Genomic DNA, 23388 nt, shown 5'->3' on the forward strand with positions numbered 1-23388 from the left:
ACGTGACACTTCAGAGCCCCAGTTCCCTACCCTCTGAAATGAGGCTGATAGTAGATTCTCCCTCCTTCTTGGGAAGATTAGAAAATTATGTCAAACTCTCAGAAGGGTGTCTGGCATGTAGGTAGCGCTCACTGCATGTTGTTATTACTATCCTATGGTTACTAAGCAGAGACTTGAAGAGCATTAATTCAAATTATTTAGTGAACATTTCAGGTTGAATCAGCATCTCATTTGCTCACAGAATTATAAAGCTGGAAGGGACATTATAAGATCATCTGCTGTAGCAAGTGAATGTCTGATTCAGGGCTTGTCATCTCCTTCTTTATAAGCGGGGTGTGTGTGTGTGTGTGTGTGTGTACATGCACACCTCCTCAGAGGAATATGATGACTCTGGAAGGAAGACAGCAATTTCTTAAAGCACCCAGAAGGGGCTAACCACGGCTCCCAGCCCAGAGACCACTAAAGATCACGGAAGCTCTGGATTAACAAGGACTTCACAGGAGGTCCTGGCCAGCCCCGACCCCTCAGTGTTTGCGGGTTTCCCTCAGCATCCCTGCTCTGCAGCCTGTGTCGGGGCTTGTCTTGAGTTGAGTGCATCTGGCACCTGTGGGAACCTGGCTGTTCTAGAGGCGAGAACCTGGAGTTGCTCCTGCCAGCACTTTGCTGCGAGAATCTTGAATCACTTTTCCAAGTTTCTTTTTAGCCTTGGAATTTGAGATCCCTGGAAATTGTCCTACTGTCTTTGAAGTCCTTGCCACAGAGGCCTGGTATTGTAATAAAGGTTTTCTGGTACTTCCAGTTATAAACTCCCCTGTGGGTCATGTTACAGCAAAGCATCAGAGTGTACCTGTCCCGGGCCTGGCTTCAGAGATGCGGTTAAGATAAATGAGGAAACAAAGCCTAATGTTGTAGTACATAGTTCCTATAATTATATTTTATGGCCTTTTATTGTGTTGCATAACTCCGTAAGAAATTAATTCCCTGTTCATTTTAATGCGATTAAAAAAATCAAAATATTTGTTTTGGCTGTTATTCCTCCAAAGTCATACAGCTCCAGATGGTATCCCAGAAGTTCAACCCTCACGACACAGACGAGGACTGGGAGGCCTGGCGACCCAGGGGCTTGCCTAGGGTGATGCAGCTCTTGGTGGGAAAGGACACCACTGCCCTGAGGCTCTGGACTTTGATTTCTATGCCTTTACAATTTGAAACTCATTTTTATTGTCACTCCTGTTATCAGACACTGAATATGCTGTCTGCAGCTCGGTGAGGCAGGATATTGTGAGCACTTTGGGGGTCAGGTAGACCAGGGGTCGAAACTTGGCTCTGCCGTTTATTAGCTGTGGGGCCTGAAGTTCACTTTTATCTATAAGGTGCTATTAACACCTTACTTGCCACGGTGGCTGTGGGGATTTGAAGTAAGTGGTGTGTGTCAAACCCTAGGCATAGTCCTGGGTGCTGAGTATGGCCTTGAGAAATGAACCTTTACAGTTATTGAAACTCTTCAATCTTACATGCTCAGATCAGGCTCCTGGCTGAGGGATCTCAAATTTAGTAAATCCTGAAAGTATTTGGGAGTGTTAACCTATCAGTGATCGCTGGATTTTTTTTTTTTTTTTTTTTTTGGCAATGAGACGTGTAGCTCTCCACTAACTCAGCCGAACCTCCAAGGATGTGTAGCTCTTGAGGAAATAAAATGGGGCTCCTTTTCAGAGATGATGAAACCTTGGTTTGGAAGGAAACAAAGGATGGGGAGTCCAGTTTGCCATATTATGCTCTGTAAGATACACCTGAATAGAGCAATGTGGAGGCTGAGTGCATTGGAGCTCTTACATGTCCAGGGTCCTCAGCTGCTCCTCACTGCCTAGTGCCCCTCTCAACCATGATGTCCCACTGCTTCCCCCGCGTCTGCACAGCACCTCCACTTCCCGGAGCCCACCCTGCCTCGGACTTTTGGAGTATCACCTGGGGCAGGAGCCACTTGTCCCAGCTCATGGGCCCCCTTGTAATCTCCAGTTCTGGCCCCTGCACAGACCTTCGGCAAGTCACTGAGCTCCTGTTTCTTTTCCTACAAGATTTGGACAAGGACAGTACCTGTTAGACAGAACTCAAATTACTAATGCATGTGGAAGAGCTTTGAAGCAGTCAAATGGGACCTAAATGATTTTATTATCATTAGTTTAGTTAAAATGTGTTATTACTCTTCACAGAAAGGAACTTTCAGAATCAGAAATGAGTCTATCTGTGGGAATTTCCACAGGGAAGGGAGATAAATTTGGGTCCAGTGGCTACTCAGCGTTCTTGAAATCACGACACATAATCAGCCACTTTTCTCACCCTTGCTTTTAAGCTGGCCTTGATGACTGGTCACGGAACACTTAGATTCTATTCTTTTTTTACACAGCTTTGACTTTGCAGTTGCAGATCATATTGAGATGTTCATTAGGCATTGCTGTCACACCAGCTGTTTATCAAATCTGTTTTTCACTTTTTTGTCATGCATTCCTCTGGAAAAGAGAAAGTGACTAAAAGCATTATTGACGATAGCTATCCAAACTGACAAGGTGTCATCTGACATTTTAATGGGGGCCAATTTGGACCATGACCTCCGGACTCTGCTTCTCAGACAGTGTTGATCTGATCCCAGACACTTGAAAATTTATAGTCAAGTCCAGAGGTCCTGTACACAGCTTTTGACAGATAACTGAGCTGCACAGCCATGAGTTCACTGTGGTAAACAACTCCGCTGCTGCTCTGAGATGTGCGCAGTGCCCGTGGAATGAACGTCACATCATCTGAGAGAAAGAAAGGGACAGTATTTACCATAAAAGGCCTCCTACCTGAGAATGGACTCCTTGTCAAGGACCCACTTGCCAGCCAAGACGTTGGGTGTCCATGTTTCTGCCTCATTAGAATAGGAATCCACAGAACACAGTGCTCTCCTCACGTGGAGTAAGTTGTGTAGCTGAAGTGAATATTCTTACCAACTGCCTGGCTGTGAATTGCAGCCCTAGATGACTGGATTTCAGAGATTTCAGAACACACAGTACAGGTGACAGTCGAACTGTGTTGAGCTGGATTTTCTTTGACTCCGTGGGCTTGGCAGGTCCCTGAGGGCCTGGGTCATCTTCGTGCGCATTAGTGGTCAGAGTCCATCCTGTAGTAGTAGAGAGTGCCAAAGACTAGACCCACTTCTTCCTGGCCCTTTGACACACTCTGGAGAATTTGCTTCCTTCGTATTAAATCCCTGATATCAACTTGCATATTATTTGATTGCTTCTCATACAAGCAGAAGGCAGATTATGAAACAATTTCTTTCTTTTTGTTGTCTTCTGGTGGTTTTAGTTTTGCACAAATGAGCACTTAAAGCACATTTAGGAGTGGTATTTGTTCAGTTTATCTTGTATTCTCCTTCAGAGAAAATTTCAAGAGGTTGAAACAGAGTTTACACTAGAGAGAGACTGCTTAGTGATTTTTTTTTTTTTTTTTTTTTTTTTTGCAAATGCATTAACAACTTTGGCTCTAAATGGAAAGGGAGTGAATATTGAGCACTGAGGACTGGAGGGACATTAAAACAGTTATTATATCTATTCTTCACATTCAAAGTTTAGTAGAGACATAGAAGTTAAAAATAGACCTAAATCTGATTTCTAGAGATGAAACTTACCAATGTCTAAGATGGAAAACACACTGGATGTGATTAATGGCAGATTAGACATTGAAGAAAAGATTAGTGAACTTGAAGATGTCACAACAAACTCCATCCAGAGTGAAACAGAGTGATTTTTTTTTTAAACTGGAAAGAGCATAAGTAAGTTGTGGGATAACTTCAAGTGGCCCAATATGTGTATAACTGGAGTCCCCTAAGGAAGGGGGAGGGTAACAACAACAACAAAACTTGAAGAAATAATGGCTGAATGTTTCTCGAATTTTATGAAAACTGTAAATCCTCAGATCCAGAAAGTTCAGCAAAGCCCAAGTACAAGAAACATGAAGAAAACAAAACCAAAGCATGTTGTAATCCAAACTGCTCACAGCCAGTGATAGAGAGAAATCTTAAAAGCAGCCAGAAAAAAAGACACATTACATGCAGATGAATAAACATAACGGTGACAGCAGATTTATTGTCAAAACCCATGCTAGTGAGAATCCATAGAGCAACATCTTTAGTCCTGGGGGGTGGGGGACATGGGGGGAAGCAAGCTGTAAACCCTGAATCCCACACTTGATGAAAGTATTCTCAAATGTACAGGCCAAATAAAGCCTTTTTCAGACATACAGTGATGGAAAGAGCGCATCACCAGCTGAGCTGCACTACAAGAAATGCTGAAGGAATCCCTTTAGGTAGGATACCAGAAAGAAACACGAATCTACATGAAGAAACAAAGAGCCCTGGAAACCGTAACAATATGGGTAGCTCTATCAGTTTTTCCTCCTTATTTAAGTGTCTTTAAAAGATAACTGACCATTTCAAATAAAAGTAATAATCGTGTAATGTGGGGGATTTATAATCTGTGTAAGAGTATAGAGTATATAATAAGAAAATAAGAACTGGAAAGAGAGAAATGGTAGTATGCGATAGTAAAATTATGTGGTATAATGTCAATAATAGTAAACCTTAAAGCAACCACTGACAGTTATGCTCAGAGACTTCAATACCCAGTTTCAACAAATGACAGAACAAGTAGACAGATGATCAGTAAGGATACAGAAACCTTGCACAACACAATCTACTAGTTTTACCTAGTTGACATTTACATGTCACTCCACCCAACAGCAGAATATATGTTCTTTTCAAGATTCTTATGAAGATTGACCATATTCTGGGCAAGAAGTAAGTTTCAAGAAACTTAGAGGGGGAGGTTCCAGTATGTTCTCTGACCTGTGTTGGGATCCCCAAGACCACCCTCAGATCAGTGATTCACTAGAACTCAGGAAAGCTGTCATACTCATGATGAGTTTATCACAGCAAAAACCTGCAGATTAAAATTAGTAAAGGCCAAAGGTGCATAGGGCAGAGTCCAGAAGAGACCAGGCTCAAGATTTGTCATCTTCTCCCAGTGGGTGGTATGGACAGCACTTAATTCTCTGAGCAACGATGCAGAAACACTACACTAATGGTGTACTGCCAGTCAGGGAAGCTCGCTGAGGCCACCATGTCCAGCGTTTGTATGAGGGATGAGTCATGTAGGCATAGAGTGCCCGTGGGACTTAATTATTCATTCTCTAGTCTCTCTAGAGATCATACTGATACAGTATGACTCAAGACCTACACCATAAATCACATTCTAAGTAGAACTATCTGGTGTGGCCTGAGGACCCAGATGTACAAAGACATTCTTATCGGGTAGGATATTCCAAGGGCTTAGAGCTTCTCTCCCAGCTGGTCAAAGGCCAGTCCTTTCTCTGCAGTGTGCAGAATTTGAACATCTCAAGCCTGTTTAGCCCTTTGCTACACAGACCATAATGGAATTCATTTAGAAATCAATAACAGAAAGATCTTTGGACAATACCCAAGTATTTGGAAACTAAATAACACATTTATAAAGAAGAATTCAAAAGTTAAGTTAGAAAGTATTGTGAGCTGAGTGAAAATTAAAACACAATATATCAAAATTTGTAGGATACTGCTAAAGCAGTACTTAGTGAGATTTATAACACTAAATGCCTATATTAGGAAAGAAAAAAGGTCCCAGCTTTATACTTTGGCTTCCACCTTAAGAAACTGGAAAATGAAGAGTAAATTAAATCCAGTGTGTGTAGAAGAAAGGAAATAATAAAGATCAGAGCAGACATAAATGAAATAGGAAACAAGGAAAGTAATAGAGAAAAATCCATGAAACCAAAATCAATGAAATCAAGAGATCTTTATTGAGAATTTCAACAAAACTGATAAACCGTTAGCCAGACTGTTAAAGGTAATTAAAAGAGAGGACACAAATTGTCATTGTCAGGAATAAGAGAGATGTCGCCATGAGAGACTCTACAGATGCTGAAAGGATCAGGGAGCATTGTAGCCAACACCACACCAATACATCTGACAACTTGGGAGAAATGGACAAACTACTTAAAGGATATAAACTACCAAAGCTCACTGAAGAACAAAGAGATAATCTGAACAACCCTAAATCAAAGAAATAGAATTTATAGTTAGAAAGTTTCCCACAAAGAAAACTGCAGGCCAAGATGACTTTGCTGGAAAAGTCTACCAAACATTTAAGAACAAAATAATAATTCTACATGAACTCTTCCAGGAAGTTAAAGAGGAGGGAATACTTCTCAAGTCATCTTGTGAAGTTAGCACTTAACCTTAATACGAAAACCAGACAGAGAGATTACAAGGAAACTATAGACAAATATTCCTCATGAACATAGATGGAAAAAAATCCAAGCAAAAATTTTAACAAATCAAATCTAACAATATAGGATTGTTGAAGGATAACACATCATGGTCAATAGGTTTATCTCAGAAAATTTGGTTTAACATTTGAAAAATCAATCGATGTAGTTCACCACATTAAGAAACTAAAAAAGAAAAAGCCGTATGATTATCTCAAAAGATGGAAAAAGGACCTGAGAAAATCCAGCATCCATTTTTGATATAAATGCTTAGCAAAATTAGTGTGGAAGGGGTTTTCCTCAACCTAAAAAAGGAAAACCTTATAGTTAACATCAAACTTAGTGTGAAAGGCTGCTTTCTCCCTAAGATCAGAAATGAGATAAGGACGTCTGCTCTCACTGCTACTGTTCAACATTGTACTAGAGGTTCTTGACAGGGCACTAAAGCAGCAAGGCAATAAATAGAAATAAAAGGCATCCAGATTGGAAAGGAGGAAGTAGAACTGTCTTTATTTGCAAACAACATGATTGTGTGAAATTTTTATGGAATCTACAAAAACGGTAGTAAAACTAGTAAGTGGATTTAGCACGGTTACAGAATACAAGCTCAGAATTCAAAAATCATTGTATTTCTGTACATTAACAGTGAGCCAAAGAAAATTAAAATTAAAACAGTACCTTATAACAGCGTAATAAATATGGAATACTTAAGGGTAAATCTGAGAAAAGGTTTGCAAGACATGTGCCCTGAAAGCTACAAACCATCGCTGAGAGCTGCTAAAGACGACATACGTGAATAAAGAGACATGCTGTGTGCATGGGTTGGAAAATTCAATACCATTTAGATTTCAGTTCTCCCCAAATTGATCTACAAATTCAACACAAATCAATCAAAATCCCAGCCAACTTTTTAGAAATTGACAAGCAAATTTTATGTGGAAATGCAAGGGACTAAGAGTAGCCAAAAAACTGAAAAAGAAGAATAAAATTGGAGCACTAACACTCCTTTCAAGATTTATAAAGATGCAGTAGTCAAGACAGGGTGATACTGGCATAAATATAGACAAAAGATCATTGGATCAGAACAGAGGGTCTAGAAATAGCCTCATGTGTTTATGCCCATCTGAGTTTTTACAGAAGTGCAAGGCAATTCAATGGAGAAAGGAAGATCTTCAATAAGTATACTGGAACATTCAGATGCCTTTTTGCAAAGAAGTAAACATTGATCTATATCTTGCAACATACACAAAAATTACTTTTTAATGGATTATAGACCTAGATGTAAAGCCTGAAAGTGTAAAAATTCTAGAAGAACGTATAGGAGGAGAAACCCTTTATAACCGTTTGAAGACATGAAACCAAAAGCACAGTCTGTGAAAGAAAATATTGGTAAATTTGACTTCGTCAAAATTAAAAATTTCCAGTTGTCAAAAGACATGTTAAAGGAATGAAAACACAAATCACGGACTGAGAGAAAATATTTGCAAATCACATATCTGATAGAGGGTTTGTATTCAGAATATAAGGAGAACTCTCAAAACTCAGTAATAAGAAAACGAACAACCCAATAAAAGTGACTAAAAGATTTCAATAGGCACTTCACCAAGGAAGATGTATGGATAACAAACAAGCACATAAAAAGATGGTCAGTATCATTAGTCATGATGGAAATGCAAATTAAAACCGCAGTGAGTTACTCCTCACATCCCCTTAGATGGCTATAAAACAATAGTCAATAACAAATGTTGACAGGAATGTGGAGAAACTGGAACCCTCATTGCTGGTGGGAATATGAAGTGCTATAGCCACTTTGGAAAACAGGTGTTTCTTAAACAGTTAAAAATAAATTTACTATCTGACCCAGCAATTCTACCCCTAGTTATCTACCCAAGAGAATTAAAAACATATGTCTACACATAAAAATTATACATGAGTGTTCACAGCAGCATTATTCATATTAGCCAAAAAGGAAACAGCCCAAAGTCCGTTACTGGCAAGTGAACAGATAAAATGCAACATACAACATACACCATACAGCAGTGAAAAGAAATGGAGCATTGCTATTAACTTAGATGAACGTCGAAAACATTATGCTAAGTGAAAGAAACTAGACACAAAATACCATGTATTCTATGATTCTATTTTTATGAAATGTCCAGAAAAGGTAAATCTACGGAGACAGAAAGCAGATTAGTGGTTGCCTGAAGGCTGGGGGTGAGAATAGGGATCAGCTTCTTTTGGGCAGAAAGGATCATTTGGGGATGATGGAAATATTCTAAAACTGGATTGTGCTGATGGTTGCACAACTCTATGAGTTATTAAAAATTGTTGAATTTTACTTAAAGTAAATGAATTCTATGGCATGTAAATTATCTCTCAGCAGAGCTATTTTTTTTTTAAAAAAAATGGTATACAGTGGTCCAGACAGATTTTCAGCTTGAATATCAAATGGTGCTTTCTGTGGGTATTGTTATCGGTGCTCCATTTTGATGTTCCATTTTGTCCTTAGAGAGGGTGGAGAATATGCTTCTCTAATGTTATCTGGCCAGCAATAGTAAAAAATTAAGCTCTATGAAAAATAACTCACCGTTTTTGTATGTTTGAATTTTAGGACTTTGTTTAGAGAAGTTGCCTATTTCCTCTTCTGCCAGTAATCTCCACGTGGACCGGGAACAGGATGTCATCACCTGTTACGAAAAAGCGGGGGACATTGCACTCTTGTACCTCCAAGAGATAGAAAAGGTAAGTGAGGACCATGTCTTCGTTCAGTTGATAATTTTTTACAATTTCAAATCAGACTGTACAGAACTGTGATCAATCTCTGGAAACCTTCAGCTTGTCTGTCTCTGGGTGCAAAGCTTTACTTGTAATCTTTAATGCTAAGGAGAGTGTGGTGGTGAATGTAGCACCTTGTGAAAATAGATGGGTCAATGTTTGGGAAGCATTTTAACATCCCCTGGGCATAAATGACAGTACACATCTATTCATACCCTCAGTGTCCTGAGACTGGCCAATCATTCCTGTTCTCGTATGCAAAATGGGTTGAGCTTCAGTTGTTCTTGTGTGGACTATGTACCGACAGAGGGTACATCTGGGATTGAGAAGCTTTCCCTCAGTGGTCATGCCAAGGTCTCCTGGGGACTCTGAACTGAGCTATCGGGAGCAGGTGGTGTATCCCCGAGACCATCTGGGATGGTTTTCTCCCAGCAGCCAGTGGTTAGCCTCTGGTGTGGGGAGAACCAGCAGCTGAGCCGAGGGCCACCTGAGCAGAGAACGAGTGAGCGAGGGGCCCTGAGTTCACACGCTCAGGCAGAGGAGGCTGGAGGCTGGATGGGGATGGGGATGTGTGGGCAACTGGTCTGTTTAGAAGGATCACTGGCTTTTGGCTCCGCACTTTACTGTTACTTCCCTCACTTCTCAGCTTCGATTTTCCCGTCTGTGAAAGGAGCCTAATAGTGGTCCCTACTTCACGGAGTTCTTGTGGGGATTCTAAAAGGCCACGTAAATAAAGGCACCTAGCCCAGCTTCAGGACCATATTGGATTCTCGGTCAGTGTCACTTGTTTTTACCAGTAGCACTAGCTCCTAGCCATGTCTGCCCCCGCAGTTTCCTGGTGTTCTAACCAAGGCTTGACCCTGGTGTTTTCCCCTTCAGACCCAGACGTGTATCCTGTGAGATTGTCTGAAATGATTAGATGTCCTGTGAGACTTTGAAAATCGTCCGCATCTTGTTTCCCATCAACTTCATGGGCTCTCTGTTTCCTTGAGGACTAGAGAAGGACTGTCACAGGCTTGCTAGTTTTTGTTATTCTGTAAGTGTGCAGACTGGACGTCATTTCTTTCATGAATCTTTGTAGTGTGTTGGTGGGTGTGACAAGGATCAGAATTAGCCTTTAAGAGCAGGGAGAGTAGGGTGAGAGCCCCAGAGGAGAGGTGGAACGTGGTGGGAGTGGCGTCTTACCTGGTCTCCACCTGGTCTCCACCCGAATGGGTTGTAAACCGCGGTTCGTCATGTCCAGGAATTCAGGAAGATATTCCGGCTATCTTGTCACAATGTTGTTGTATCAGAAGCCTGTGATGAGAAGGGAATTATTTGTTATCCAGAATTTATGACACGATCTTTAGAGAAATGATGATGCAGCTTGCTTTTTAAATCCACAGTTTTCGCCGTCTGCCTCCTTGACAGTCAGTGTCTGGCAGCAAGAAGTCTGCTTACCCCGGCTAAGCTGTTCTGGGGACCCCTCAGTCCTTGCCACTTAGAGGACCTGCATCTGCAGTTTACTCTCTAACCGCGGTCCGGCTCTGTCACGCTGGGGCTGCCTCCTCCTGGCTGGGAGAATGGAGGTTCATCTGTTCACGTGTGTCTTTAACGACGTGGGAATTGGCACTCCAGGGTGTGCCTCCTGCTGTGTTCACTTATAACCACCTATTCACCACTGAGTCTTTAGCCAGACCGTCAGGGAGACTCATACAATCATAGGATTTAAAATAACTACTTTTCATGGTTTTGAGGAAAGAGTGATCACAGAATGTTACGTTTTGAGAAGAAAATGGAGGCACAGAAAGAGAAAGACCAAGGACACACAGGAAGTCTGGGCCAAAGCTGAGCTTAGAACCCAGCTCTCCTGACACCTGCTTGAGTGTCACTCACTTCATCATCCCCGGCTGCTAACCAGTAACTGTGGAACCCTGTAGTTTCTCACACCCTTCGACATAGAAAGTGCTCAATGCATATCTGACCAAGTAAGCCATAGCTCTTAGTCACGCGGGGAAGCAGCTTCAGCCTGGGCTTTAATGTCAGGGTATGTAGATGACTTTCCCATTTCTGGCTCTGAATTTTCCTTCATGGGAAACCGCTTTGATGCTCCCCAGTTCCAGCAAGCTGGGATACTGGCAATGAGAGACTGAATGAACTGAATATCTGTTCTGACTGTAGTAGATGCTCCAGAAATTACCTGCGATTGATAAGACTTCTAGGGGGAAGATGACCTTCCTTAAGTGACCCCTGGGCTTAGTGGAAGTTCACGGGTTTTTATGAGGCAAGATAATGGGTGCTTTGCAGAAGAAGGTACCCATTTGGCCTTTTTTTTAAAAAAAAAAAAAACAAACTTGAATGATTTTAAAAGTTATGCTAAATTGAAAGCAAATGTTAGGGAAATAAAATCTGAATGAAATAAAAGGCTGGGGCAAGTTGGATAAATAGTGCTTTGCTTTTCCAGGCAGGCAGCCCTATCAGGGAGGAAAACTAGTACCCTCTGCTGCTGTTTGTTCTGCTGGGCAGGGGCAGTCTCCATGGCTCCGCCCTCATCCCCAGCCACTCTATAGTGAAGAAACTTCTGTTTGCCTGGACTTTTTTTTTTCTTTTTTCATTTTATTTATTACTGTTGGTCTTGATATCATTCACTGGCAAGGATAAAATTTGGGGAGAACTTTGAGGGCAGTTTGGAGTACTGTGGAAAATGTTTTTTCATAAACTGGAACGACCAATTTGTGTTTCCAAGGCAGCCTCATTCCTTGAATTTCTCTAAAAGTGGGTATGTTTAGTGATATTAGAGTTGTTTGTTTCCTGAGGAGCAGTGGCTCTTCAGCGAGGGGACTGACTGTGGCTTCCCCTCGAGGCGGCGGACTTCCGCTGTGAAAGGCAGCAGGCCGAAGGGGCTGTTGGGATCCTGGCCTTGCCACCTCTTGGCTGTGGGGCATTGGGCAAGTTACTCAGCCTCTCTGTGCTTTCTCAGAATCCTCATCCGTGAAACAGTGATAACAATTGCTGTAGGGCTGTTGTGAGGATGGAATGGGTTAACTCATGTGCTCCCCAGTACATGTTCAGCACACAGTAAATGTTAGCTTTGTTGTCATTATGTGCTCCTGTGTCACCTGGCAGTGGAATCTTTCCTAACCTTGGAAGATTTCAGATACTCAGATGAAAATATGCAGTATTATAAACATGCTTATTAAAAGTGTGAAATAATTTTAAAGAGATCTACATGGAGTAGTTTTTTCAGGAGAATTTGGTTTTCCGTCTCTTGTGTGGAAGCTAAGGGGACAACAACTTGCCTGGAGTCCCCTGTATTGTTCATATCTGGGGTCTGAATTTCTGTTCACCCCGGCTGTTTGACCTTGGTCTAGTTGTTTATTTCTGTTCCTTTCAGCTTCCCACTTCCATGGTGGAGCTGATACTGCCTGATGTGTCTCAGGCTAGAAAACCAGTGAGCCACCAGTGTTTCTGCCCAGTACGATAGGAGTTTCCATGTGTCATTCTCCCTCCTTGTTTTAAACGTGGAGGTGGGACCAAAGAAAATTTGAATACACAAAAGTCGTGTACATTGAATACTTGTTTAGTGTTGTCCTTGTTCTGTTGGGGTTACAGAGACGTCTACTCATAGTTTTCTCTGATAGTTTGTTCTCTAAAGGGGAATAAAAGATACCTCCAAAATTGTGCATATAGGATAATCTAATCAAATAAATCAAATTAGAACAGATGGAATCAGAAATGACATGGGATGGTCTTGATTAGTTTATCTTCGGACGAGGGCATTGCGCCAACAGTAAATAAAGTTACCCGCCCCCCAAGGAGCTCTAGGGGTGCAATGATAGGAATAAAGGTGACTTCATCCTTGAGTTTCAGAATATGAGCCCTGCTCTTGGCAGATGAAATCATCCTGTCTCTGTCCTTTGCGTGCACCAGCCAACCAGCTGGTTATGGCTTTCTTGAGCAGAAGCAGTGCCAGGGTGGAACTTTACCTTCTGCTGACAGTTCATTCCTTTCCACCCTATTTTAGAAAAGAAGTTAATGTTAAGTTATGGGACATCTATAGATTTTTTTTAAACCCCCCCTTCCCCGGGCTGTTAGAGCGCTAAAGTTTTAAGAAGAAACAACATCTGCCCAAATATTGCAGGGCCCAGATCATCTGGAGTTGTTCACTAGTCATCGTGCTCAGTCCTGGGGTGTATTACATGGTCACTACAGGAAGAACTCGCAGTGACCTAGCTGTGGTGTTGGATTCAGAACCGGATTAGATTAAGGTTACTGTGTGTCTTGAACTCAAACCAGATGTCCTAGGTAAAGTACCCAGTGCTGCAGGTGTGGCAGGCAGGGTGTGACTCAGGAGGTCCATGTGGCTGTGCTTTTGTATTTAAAATGAGTGACGATAAAGAAAAGATAGATTCTTTCTTCCCTTCCCCTTTCCAGTCCCTGTCTTTTTACTCAAGCCAGAGCAGCGGGTTGTAGTTCATGACTTAATGTCATATATCTGATTAAATTACTTCCTTAAAGAAATGTCAAGAAACTGATGGGCCAGGAAGTTGCTTGACTTTGAGCCTGCCATCTGACTGGTTGGGAAAGGAGGCTACAACACACTTAAAACTGAGTTAGAAAGGAAGAGTAGCTTATTTTAATATTTGTATATTCTTGGTCAGTCTTTGCCCTTATAATTTTATAACATTAAAGAGTTTTATGTCTGTCTGTTTTTACTCAACATTAGGCCAGAACTTTAAAGTGTTTTCATGGCTATATAATATTCTATCAAGTGGACAGCCTCTCTGATATAGTTCGCTTACAATTGGGTATCACCTGCTTTTATGATGCAGTGATGCCAGCTTCCTTCAGGTAACCCTTCCCTTGGTTTGCATTGTTTCCTAAGAGTAAGTTCCAAGAAGTGGGGACATTTTTATCATTCTCAATACTACATATTGTGTCCAACTGCTTTCTATAAGTCAGACTAACATCTTCTACCTGTGGCAGTACAGGAGGGTAGTGGTTGCTGTGCAGTCTTGAAATGGTTGCAGTTGTTTTAGTTTTTCACTGATTTGCTAGGTAAAAACAGTAACCTGCAGTTTTGGTCTGCATTTCTTTGACTGTCAGTCAGGTTGAAATTTTTTCCATCTATTTGCTTACTAGCTATATTTTTCTTCTTTTCTTTTTAATCACAGCATTATTGAGATATAATTCACATACCTTAGAATTTACCCACTTGAAGTATTGAATTCAGTGGTTTCTAACATAGTCACAGAGTTTTGCAACGGTCACCAATATTTAATTCTAGAACATTTTCATTATCCCCCCAAAGAAACCCTGTACCCATTGTCAGTCACTCCTCATTTACCTCCAATTTCCCCAGTCTCTATAGATTTGGATATTCTGGACTTTTCATATCAATAGAACCATACACTATGAGGTCTTTCATGACTGGCTTCTTTGGCTTGGCATAATGTTCTCAAGATTCATCCATATTGTAGCACGTACTGATACTCCATTTCCTTTTGTTGACAAATAATATGCCATTGTATGGATATACAACATTGTGTTTATCCAGTCATTGTTTTATCACTTACTTAGGTTGTTTCCACTTCGGGCTATTATAGTAATGCCGCTATAATGATTTGTATGTAAGATTTTGTGTGGACAAATCCTTTCGTTTTTCTTGACTATATTCCTAGGAGTGGAATTGCTGGGTCATATGGTAACTTTATGTTTAACCTTGTATTTCTTTTTTTTTTTTTATCTGTTTATGCTTTCTCATTGGTTTTTGAATGTAGTCTTATTCTTAAAATTTAAATGAAGTCTCTATATCATAAATATGTTAACCCTTTATCTATTTGCTCTGAATGATTTCCCAATCAGTAATTTTCCGTTTTTAAGTAGCTCATAAATTTTAAATCTGTGTGTAGTAGTTGAGTCTGATTATCTTTTTTATTACACTTATTTCATTGTTTTAAAGCTGAAATATTAGGGTAAGCCTTCTCTAGGATTTAAAACGTTTTCAATCATTTTCTATATTTTTATAAACAACTTTTAATTTCTAAATCTTCTTGGAGAGATTTATTTTGGTGTATGATATTAGATATGACTCTAAATTCATGTTTTCCCCAAATTTCAGTGCCACTTTAAGATGATCTTATCTTTCTTTTTTCGTATTTTCTGTCATGTATTTTAAGTGATTCAGTAAAATTTTTTATGATATGTTTTAACATCCAAAAGAATCAGTAACTACTTATTGCTCTTATTTTTCAGAGTATCCTTTGTCCTTTCCTGTTGATACTTCTAGATGCATTTTAGAGTGGTTTTGTTGCGTTCTTGAAAAATCCTGTTGGAATTTGGTTGCATTTTTATCAACTCTGTACATTGCTTTGGAGATTTATATTTAGTCTTCACGCATCTATGACCATGATACCTCTTTCCATTTTGTAAGACTTCCTGTTTTGCAGATTTCAGTAGATTTATTATTTCCCAGATCTTTGCTGTATCTATGGCTTTGTGTACAGGATCATTATTTTTCCACTGTATTTTCACATACAGCAGTGCTTCGATTTTTTTTAAATTCAATTGCAAAAACATTTAATGAGTGCCTTCTTTGTTCTGCACACTGTGCTTGACACCAGGGGCAGTAGAAGGAATAAACCACAGTGCACATCCTTGGGAAACTCATCATTTTCTGAGGAGACAGGTCCATAAACAGTGTGGGATGCTTTGGTGGAGAACACTCAGAATTCTGCAAGCCCAGAGAAGGGTCTTGGACCAGTGTGAAAGTTCAGGGTTGCTCCTAGAAGAGATGACGCCTGAGCTGTATCTTGAAGGCTGACAAGGACAGCACTATAGGATCATTAGCCACAATACCTCCTCTATAAAAACAGAGTTGATTCTTTTCATTTTTCTAAGAATATGAATATATGGCAGAGGAAATGATTTGTGCTGTTGTTGTTTATTCCTTTCTAATATTTTCCATTATATCTCTCTCTTGTGCGTCATCTCCAGACTGTTTAAAAACAATGTTAAAATAAAGGTAGTGGAAAATGTCCTTACTTTGTTTCTTCTTGAAGGTGACACTATAAAATATCTCCAATAAGGAATGTAATATTTACAAGCTCATTAAGTTTCTCATTTGCAGTTCATAACAATTAGGTAGGTATATATTATGATCCTCATTAATCAGATGGAAACAATGAGATCTGAGAGATCACAGGAGTTGTCCTAAGTCCACAAGTGTTGAGGACTGTCAGAGCCAGACCTTGAAACTGGGTCTTTTGACCTAAAATCTTTGGTCCCCACCCCCTAGCAGTCATGCTTCCTCAGACCCTGGGTGTGTGCCTTCCCCGAAGCTGGCTGTAATTGTTAGGGATCCTTGTTGGTAGTCCTCTCACAGGGAAGTGTTTATCCGCAGAACAAATGGTGGCTTCACAGCTGCCAGACAACACTCCTGCCCAGACCCATGTGTTAGAGCCTCTTTTCGAGGAAAGGATTAACTCCAAGATGCTTCAGGGCAAACTCTGAGCTAAGCCATTCCCTCTGCCTCCCCACTTGCATTTTCCCCATTTCTCCCATTGATAACCTAAAGCCTCATCCTGGAAGCCCTGACCTGACAGAGTCTTTCGGACTTTGTTCTGCAGGCCAGCGCAGACTAATAGGACAAAGGGGAAGGAGCTGGACTGCCGAGTCAGGTAGACCTGAGTTTCAACACCAGCTGTAACACTCACTAATCATGTGACTTGGGCAGCTCGCTCAGTAGAACAAAGTCTCAGTTTCTCTTCAGTAAAGAGAGGGTAATAGTGTGCATCTCAGTGGGTTTTTGTGGGGGAATAAATGAGATAGCCTAGGTACCTACCTAGTGCCTAATGTATAGTAGGTTACTTTCTTACTGCTCTTTTTTCCTACATTTCTTATTGGCCCGACAAACTTACTCATTCATCCATTTACTATGTATTTTATTCATTTACTGTGTATATTGAATGCTTACCCTGCTCTAGACGCTGGAGTAGACACTGGATTCATTAGTAAATGAAATAGATGTGGCAGTTGCAATACCATAGAGGGAAACAGCCAATAATCAAGTAAAAAAATTGATAAACACAATGAAGGAATAGATTAGGATGCTGTGAGGGGGCTAACAAAGGCAGGCCTACTTTATGGTCAGGAAAGGCCCTTCTGAGAAGTGACAATCAAGCTGACACCTGAGAGATGAGAAAGAACCTAACAGTAACATGATCCAGACTGTGTTATAAAAAATTATCTGGGCTGCTTGTAGGTGGTGGAAGGGACGTTAAGGAGCAAGAGAGGACGTGGAGACTCTATAAGGAGGCTATGGTAGAAATCTCATAGGAAGTGATAGTAGCTTTGATGAGGGTCACGGTTGTGGAAATGGATATATACAGACATATTTGAGACATGATGAGGGAAATGGTGATAGATTCGATGTGAGAGAGTGTCAAGGTGTGAAGGCTCACTCAGCAGTGTCTGATTTGGGCAGCTGACTGGATGACATTGGAGCCTCCCCTCGGTGTCTGTGGAGGATTGGTTCCAGGACCCCCTGTGAATACCAAAATCTGCAGATGCTCAAGTCCTTTATGTAAAATGGCATAGTACAGTCAGCCCTCCACATCTATAGATGTGGCACCCATGGATACAGAGGGCCAATTGTATTGATTAAGATGGGGTGATCATAGAGGCTTCAGTTTGGACCTGAACCTGGACTCCTAGGAGTATAATCATGCTCAGAAGTTCTCTGAGGTGGAAGTTAGGTGGCTCTTGTCTTAGGAAGGCATGTGGGAGCTAGGAGGGAGATGCCCAGAAATGGGCCCTTGGGGATGAGCCCCATCCCTGAAGTCTTGATGTACAGACCCTGCCTAAGACTGAGGCTGGACCAGGAGATCCAAGAACTTCTCCCTCCCACCACCAGCCACATAACAAACACAGCACCAGGTAACATGTAACAGCAGAATCCTGCTGGGAAAGGGGCATGAGAGAGACCGCCTCTGTAGCACAAGCACACAGAGACAATTAAACACGCACTTAGACGCATCATAGTTAAACTGTTGAAAACCGAAGACAAAAGTCGAAGGCAACCAAAGAAGAAGAAATTTTAAATACAGAAGAATAAAGATAAGAATTATAACAGACTTGTCATCAGAAACTATGCAAATTAGAAAACACTGGAAAGACAAAACAAAAACTTTTTTAGAACAAACAAAAGTTGACAGAATACATTGCCAATAGACTTGTATGACATGAAATGTTAAAGTTCTTCAAGCAGAAGTAAATACAGATCCACACGGTGAAATAAAGATCATCATAAGTGGTAACAATGAGGGTAAATATAAAAGACTTTTTATTTTTAATTTCCTTAAAAGATAATTGACTGCCTAAACCAAAAATATTAACAATGTATTGTGAGACTTATAATATAGAAGTAAAATGTATGGCAACAATAGCAAAAAGGATAAGGGAGGGGGAGGAAACAGAAGTATATTGTTAAAAGATGTTTATACTATATATGAATTGGTGTAATGTTGTTTAGAGATAGAATGTGGTAAGCTAAAAAGGTATATTAAAAACCCTAGAGCAACCACTAAAAAATAAGGAAAAAAGAGACATTATTAGCCAGTCAGTAGTGGAAATGACATGGAATCATCAATCCTCCCCACCTCAAAAAAAAAAGCAGAAAGAGAAAAAGGAACAAAGAACACATGGGACAATAAAAAACATGGTTCCAATCATGTCAATAATTACATTAAATGTAAATTGTCTAGGCATCTCAGTTAAAAAGAAGAGATTTTCAGACTACACAAAAAAAGTAAGACCTAATTATATGCTGTCTACAAGAAAACCGTTTAAATATTAATACCTAGGTAGACAAAAGTAAAATTGTAGACTATACAAATGATAACCAAAACAAAGCTAGAATGGCTGTGTTGTATCATAAAATAGAATCAGGAACAAGGGATACTACATGAGATAAAGGGAGATATTTCATACTAAAAGGAGTCAATTCATTGAGACATAATCCTAAAAGTATGTATACCTAATAATAGAGCCTCAAGATTTAGAAAACAAAATGTGTTAAAGAATTTATAACATGAAATGCTTATATTAAAAAGGAAGAAAATTTTCAAATCAGTGATCTACGCTTCCAACTCAAAAAACTAGAAAAAGAAGAACAAATTAAGGCCAAAATAAGCAGAAGGAAGGGAATAATAAAGATTAGAACAGAAACCAGTGAATTAGAAAACAGATAAACAGTAGAGAAAAACTAGTGAAACAAAAAAATAGATTCTTAGAAAATGGATTCTAATAAAATAAGATTAAACAAGAATAAAAGAGAGAAGACACAAATTATCAATACCCAGAAAAAAGGAGGCACTGACATAGATCTATAGACATTAAAAGGGTGTAAGGGAAAGTTATAACCAACTTTATGCCAAAAAATTTGATCATTTATAGAGAATAGACAAGTTCCCTGAAAGACACAAAGTACCAAAACTCACGTAAAAAGGAATAGATAACCCAGATATTCCTATATGTTTTAAAGAAATTGAATTTATCATTAAAAACTTTCCCATAAAGAAAACTACAGGTCACGTTGGCTTCATTGGTGAATTCAATGAAGGGAGATTCAATTTTTTTCTTAATTGAAGTACAGTCAGTTACAATGTGTCAATTTCTGATGTACAGCATAATGTCCCAGTCAGGAATATATATACATATATTCGTTTTCATATTCTTTTTCATTAAAGGTTATTACAAGATATTGAACATAGTTCCCTGTGCTATACAGAAGAAACTTTTTTTAAAATTTATTTTTATATGGTAGCTAACATTTATAAATCTCAAACTCCCAAATTTATCCCTTCCCACCCCGTTTCCTAGGTAACCATAGGATTGTTTACTACGTCTGCGAGTCTCTTTCTGTTTTGTAGATGAGGTCATAGTGCCCTTTTCTTCCTTCCTTCCTTCCTTTCTTTCTTTCTTTCTTTCTTTCTTTCTTTCTTTCTTTCTTTCCCACATATTAGTGATATTATATGGTAAAGGGCAATTCAATTTAAGGGATAAATGATAGCAACATAGAAGAGGAGGAAAAACACTCTTTAACTAATTTTATGAGACCGATATCTCTTATGAATACAGACTCAAATATCCGCGACAAAATACCAGCAAACTGAATCTAGCAGCATGGAGAAAGAATTATATACCATGATCAAGCAAGATTCATTTCAGAAATGAAAGGTTGATTTAACATATGGAAATCAATTAATGTAATGCAACATATCAATAGAATAAAGCACAGAAACCACGTGATAATGATAATTTCAGTAGATGCAAAGAAAGCAACTGACAAAATTCAACACTCCTCATGATAAAAACACTCAACAAACTAGGAATTAACATCCTCAACCTGATAGAAGGCATCTATGAAAGACCCACGTCTAACAGCATACATCATGGTGGAAGAGTGGATGCTTTCCTCCAAAGATCGGGAAGAAGACAAGGATATCTGCTCTCACTACTTCTATTTACAAGAGGTTCTAGCCAGTGCAATTAGGCAGGAAAAAGAAATAAAAGGCATACAGATTGAAAAGGGAGAAGTAAAATTATCTTTATTTACAGATCTTGTGTGTAGAAAATCCTAAGGAACTCACACAAAAAAAAACTATAACTAATAAACAATTTCAGCAAGGCTATAGGACCCAAGGTTAGTATACAAAAATCACTTTTTTTTGTGCAATGAGCAATCTGAAAATGAAGTTAAAATAACAATTCCACTTATAATAACATCAAAAAGATTAAAATACATTGGGATAATAAGGAGAAGTTTAAACCTTATACACTGAAAACTACAAATCGCTGTTGAAAGAAGTCAAAGAAAACCTAAATAAATGGAAAGGCATTCTACATTCATGGAATCAAAGACTCAATTTGTTAAGAGGACAGTACTCTTCAAATTGATCTACAAATTCAAACCAATCCCCATCAAAATCTCAGGTGCCTTTTTTGCAGAAATTGACAAGCTGATTTACGAATTTTTTCTTTTCTGATTTACAAATTAATATGGAAGTGCAAGGGACCAGAAGAGCCAAAACAATCTTGAAAAAGAACAAAGTTGAGGGACTCAACGCTTCCCAATCTCTTCCTACAAAGCTACAGTAATTGAGACAGTACACACAGTATTTCTGAAAAAGAAAATGGAAAAAATAGAATAGATAAAAAATACAATTGAATAATCAAAGAGAAATTCTTTAACAAAGTGAAGCTTTATTGAGCACTTGGTATAGACTGTGCTAAGCGTTCTACCCATTTATTATCCCATTTAGTCCATAGGACTACACTAAGTGAAAAAATTCTATTGCCACCTCCATTTTCCCAAGGAGAAAACTGAAGTTGAGAGAGACTGTGACTTGCCCATAGTGGTGGAGCTGGGCCTCGAACCCAGGAGGGCAGCCCGACTCCAGTGCCTTAACTTGATATTAAAGACGAATTTGTGGATGGAGAGTTCATGCTGTGTTCTAAGAACTGATGGAGAATGATGAGTGGCAGGGCACCTCCTGGTCATTTTCTAGGCTTCAGGAGAAAAGGATTGCTCTTTGCAGATCGTCTACAGGGAGAACGAGAAGGCTGGCTTCCTAGTTCTCCGCAGCAGCGTTCAGTGTTGGAAGACGGGAGTGTCATCCCCCATGTTCTGAGGGAGAGAACGTGTAAATCCAACAACGTCATACTCAGTCAGGTTTAGAGGAACGGAGGCAAGAGACAGACATTCTCAAACATGTAAGAATTCAGGGCCAATAGCATCGAGAGCCCTTTTTGGCAATATTCCACCAAGCAAGAATTGATTTAAAATAAAGATTTAAAGAAACAATGAATGCATATTATTGATTGATTGAGGTATAGTTGACATATAATGTTATATAAGTTTTAGAGGTACAACATAGTGATTCAAGCTTTTTAAAGGTTATATCCCATTTATAGTTATTAAAAATATGCACTATATTCCCTGTGTTGTACTGTATATCCTTGAAGCTTATTTATTTTATGCATATTAGTTTGTACCTCTGAATCCCCTGCCCCTATCTTGCCTCTCAAATGCATTTTAATATAGAACTGATGTGAAACAATTATGGAATAGAACATAATTGTTTGGAACTTTGGCAATATAAAACAGTAATATAATTAAAAATAGGAGGCTGAGGAGAAGGCAAAGTAGAAGGTAGTATGAATATGCTAATTTCCTTATTTTTATCATGGGCCAACAGATACTGTATAAAGCTGAAACATGTGGGTAAAAGAGTGACCTACCTTCTCTCTCTCTTCTCTCTCTGTCTCTCTCTTTCTGTCCATACACATACATGCACGTGCACACACATACATATTACACACATACATATGTATAATAAATACAAGATACATTTTTAACTTTAGAGAGACCGTTTATGAACTATATGTAAAAAAAAACACATTTTCCTAAGGTTGAGTGATTACTTTGGTCATACTTTGGTTTCTTCTGTTAAATTTAATTAAAGTTAAATGTAATGGTTTAAATTTAAAACAGGCATATATAACACAATCTCAGTTTTTGTAAAATGATTTTTATCTTTCTCTCCTCTTGATTACATATGTATACAGAGATAGCTGGATTACTGTTCTATCAGTTTTAACTGGTTATTTTTATGTGGTAGGTTTTTGGAATGGTTTTTAATTTTCTTTTTGCACTGTACTGAATTGTTTTTGCTTTAACACAATCATAGCATTTTTAAAAGGTAAAAACAATTCTTCAAAGCAAATGAAGGCTAATTTTTTAACGTTTCAGCATTGGACCTCCAAGTGGAAATGTCAAGAAAGTAGCTGGATATATGAGTCTGGGGAGGTCTGGACCAGAGATGATAAATTTGGAAGTTGGCAGCATGTTGATGATTTTTGAAGTTCAGGGGAAGGGATGAGATTGTCTTGAGAGAGACCTAAGAGAGAAAGGACAGGTGCCCAGGACTGCACGCTGTGCATTGGCAACACTTAGGGGTTAGGAGGGGGAGGAGCTGCAGTGGAGTCAAAAATGACAGTTCCTGGAGGTAGGAGGGACACCTACCTCTTCGCACCTGCAGAGCCAAGTGCTAGGTCAGGAAGAAGCCAGGCAGTTTTGATAAGATGCTGGAATGTTGTTCCAATGCCAGGGCTGCCCACCTGGATTTCATTCCATAACATACTGTTCATTGTGTGTCTTCTACTTTTCTTTTTCCCGAAGCTCACAAGGTAGAGAACCAGCAATTGCTCCAACTCCATTTGGAGAATAATTTC

At 39.4% G+C, this 23388-nt stretch overlaps 1 protein-coding gene across 7 annotated transcripts in view; it reads left to right on the top strand.

The window, feature by feature from the left end:
* Window positions 1–23388, top strand: part of TTC7B (tetratricopeptide repeat domain 7B) — a 225336-nt gene that overhangs the window by 41247 nt on the left and 160701 nt on the right. For 6 of the 7 annotated variants that reach the window (XM_074365147.1, XM_074365148.1, XM_074365151.1 and 3 more), the window contains one exon: window positions 8951–9081. In XM_074365147.1, the coding sequence (XP_074221248.1) occupies window positions 8951–9081 (131 nt within the window). Of the gene's footprint in view, window positions 1–8950; window positions 9082–23388 lie in introns of those variants that run through there. The other variant, XM_074365153.1, reaches the window with a different exon arrangement.

Source organism: Camelus bactrianus, chromosome 6 (genome assembly GCF_048773025.1).
Source record: "Camelus bactrianus isolate YW-2024 breed Bactrian camel chromosome 6, ASM4877302v1, whole genome shotgun sequence".
NCBI classification, from domain to species: domain Eukaryota; kingdom Metazoa; phylum Chordata; class Mammalia; order Artiodactyla; family Camelidae; genus Camelus; species Camelus bactrianus.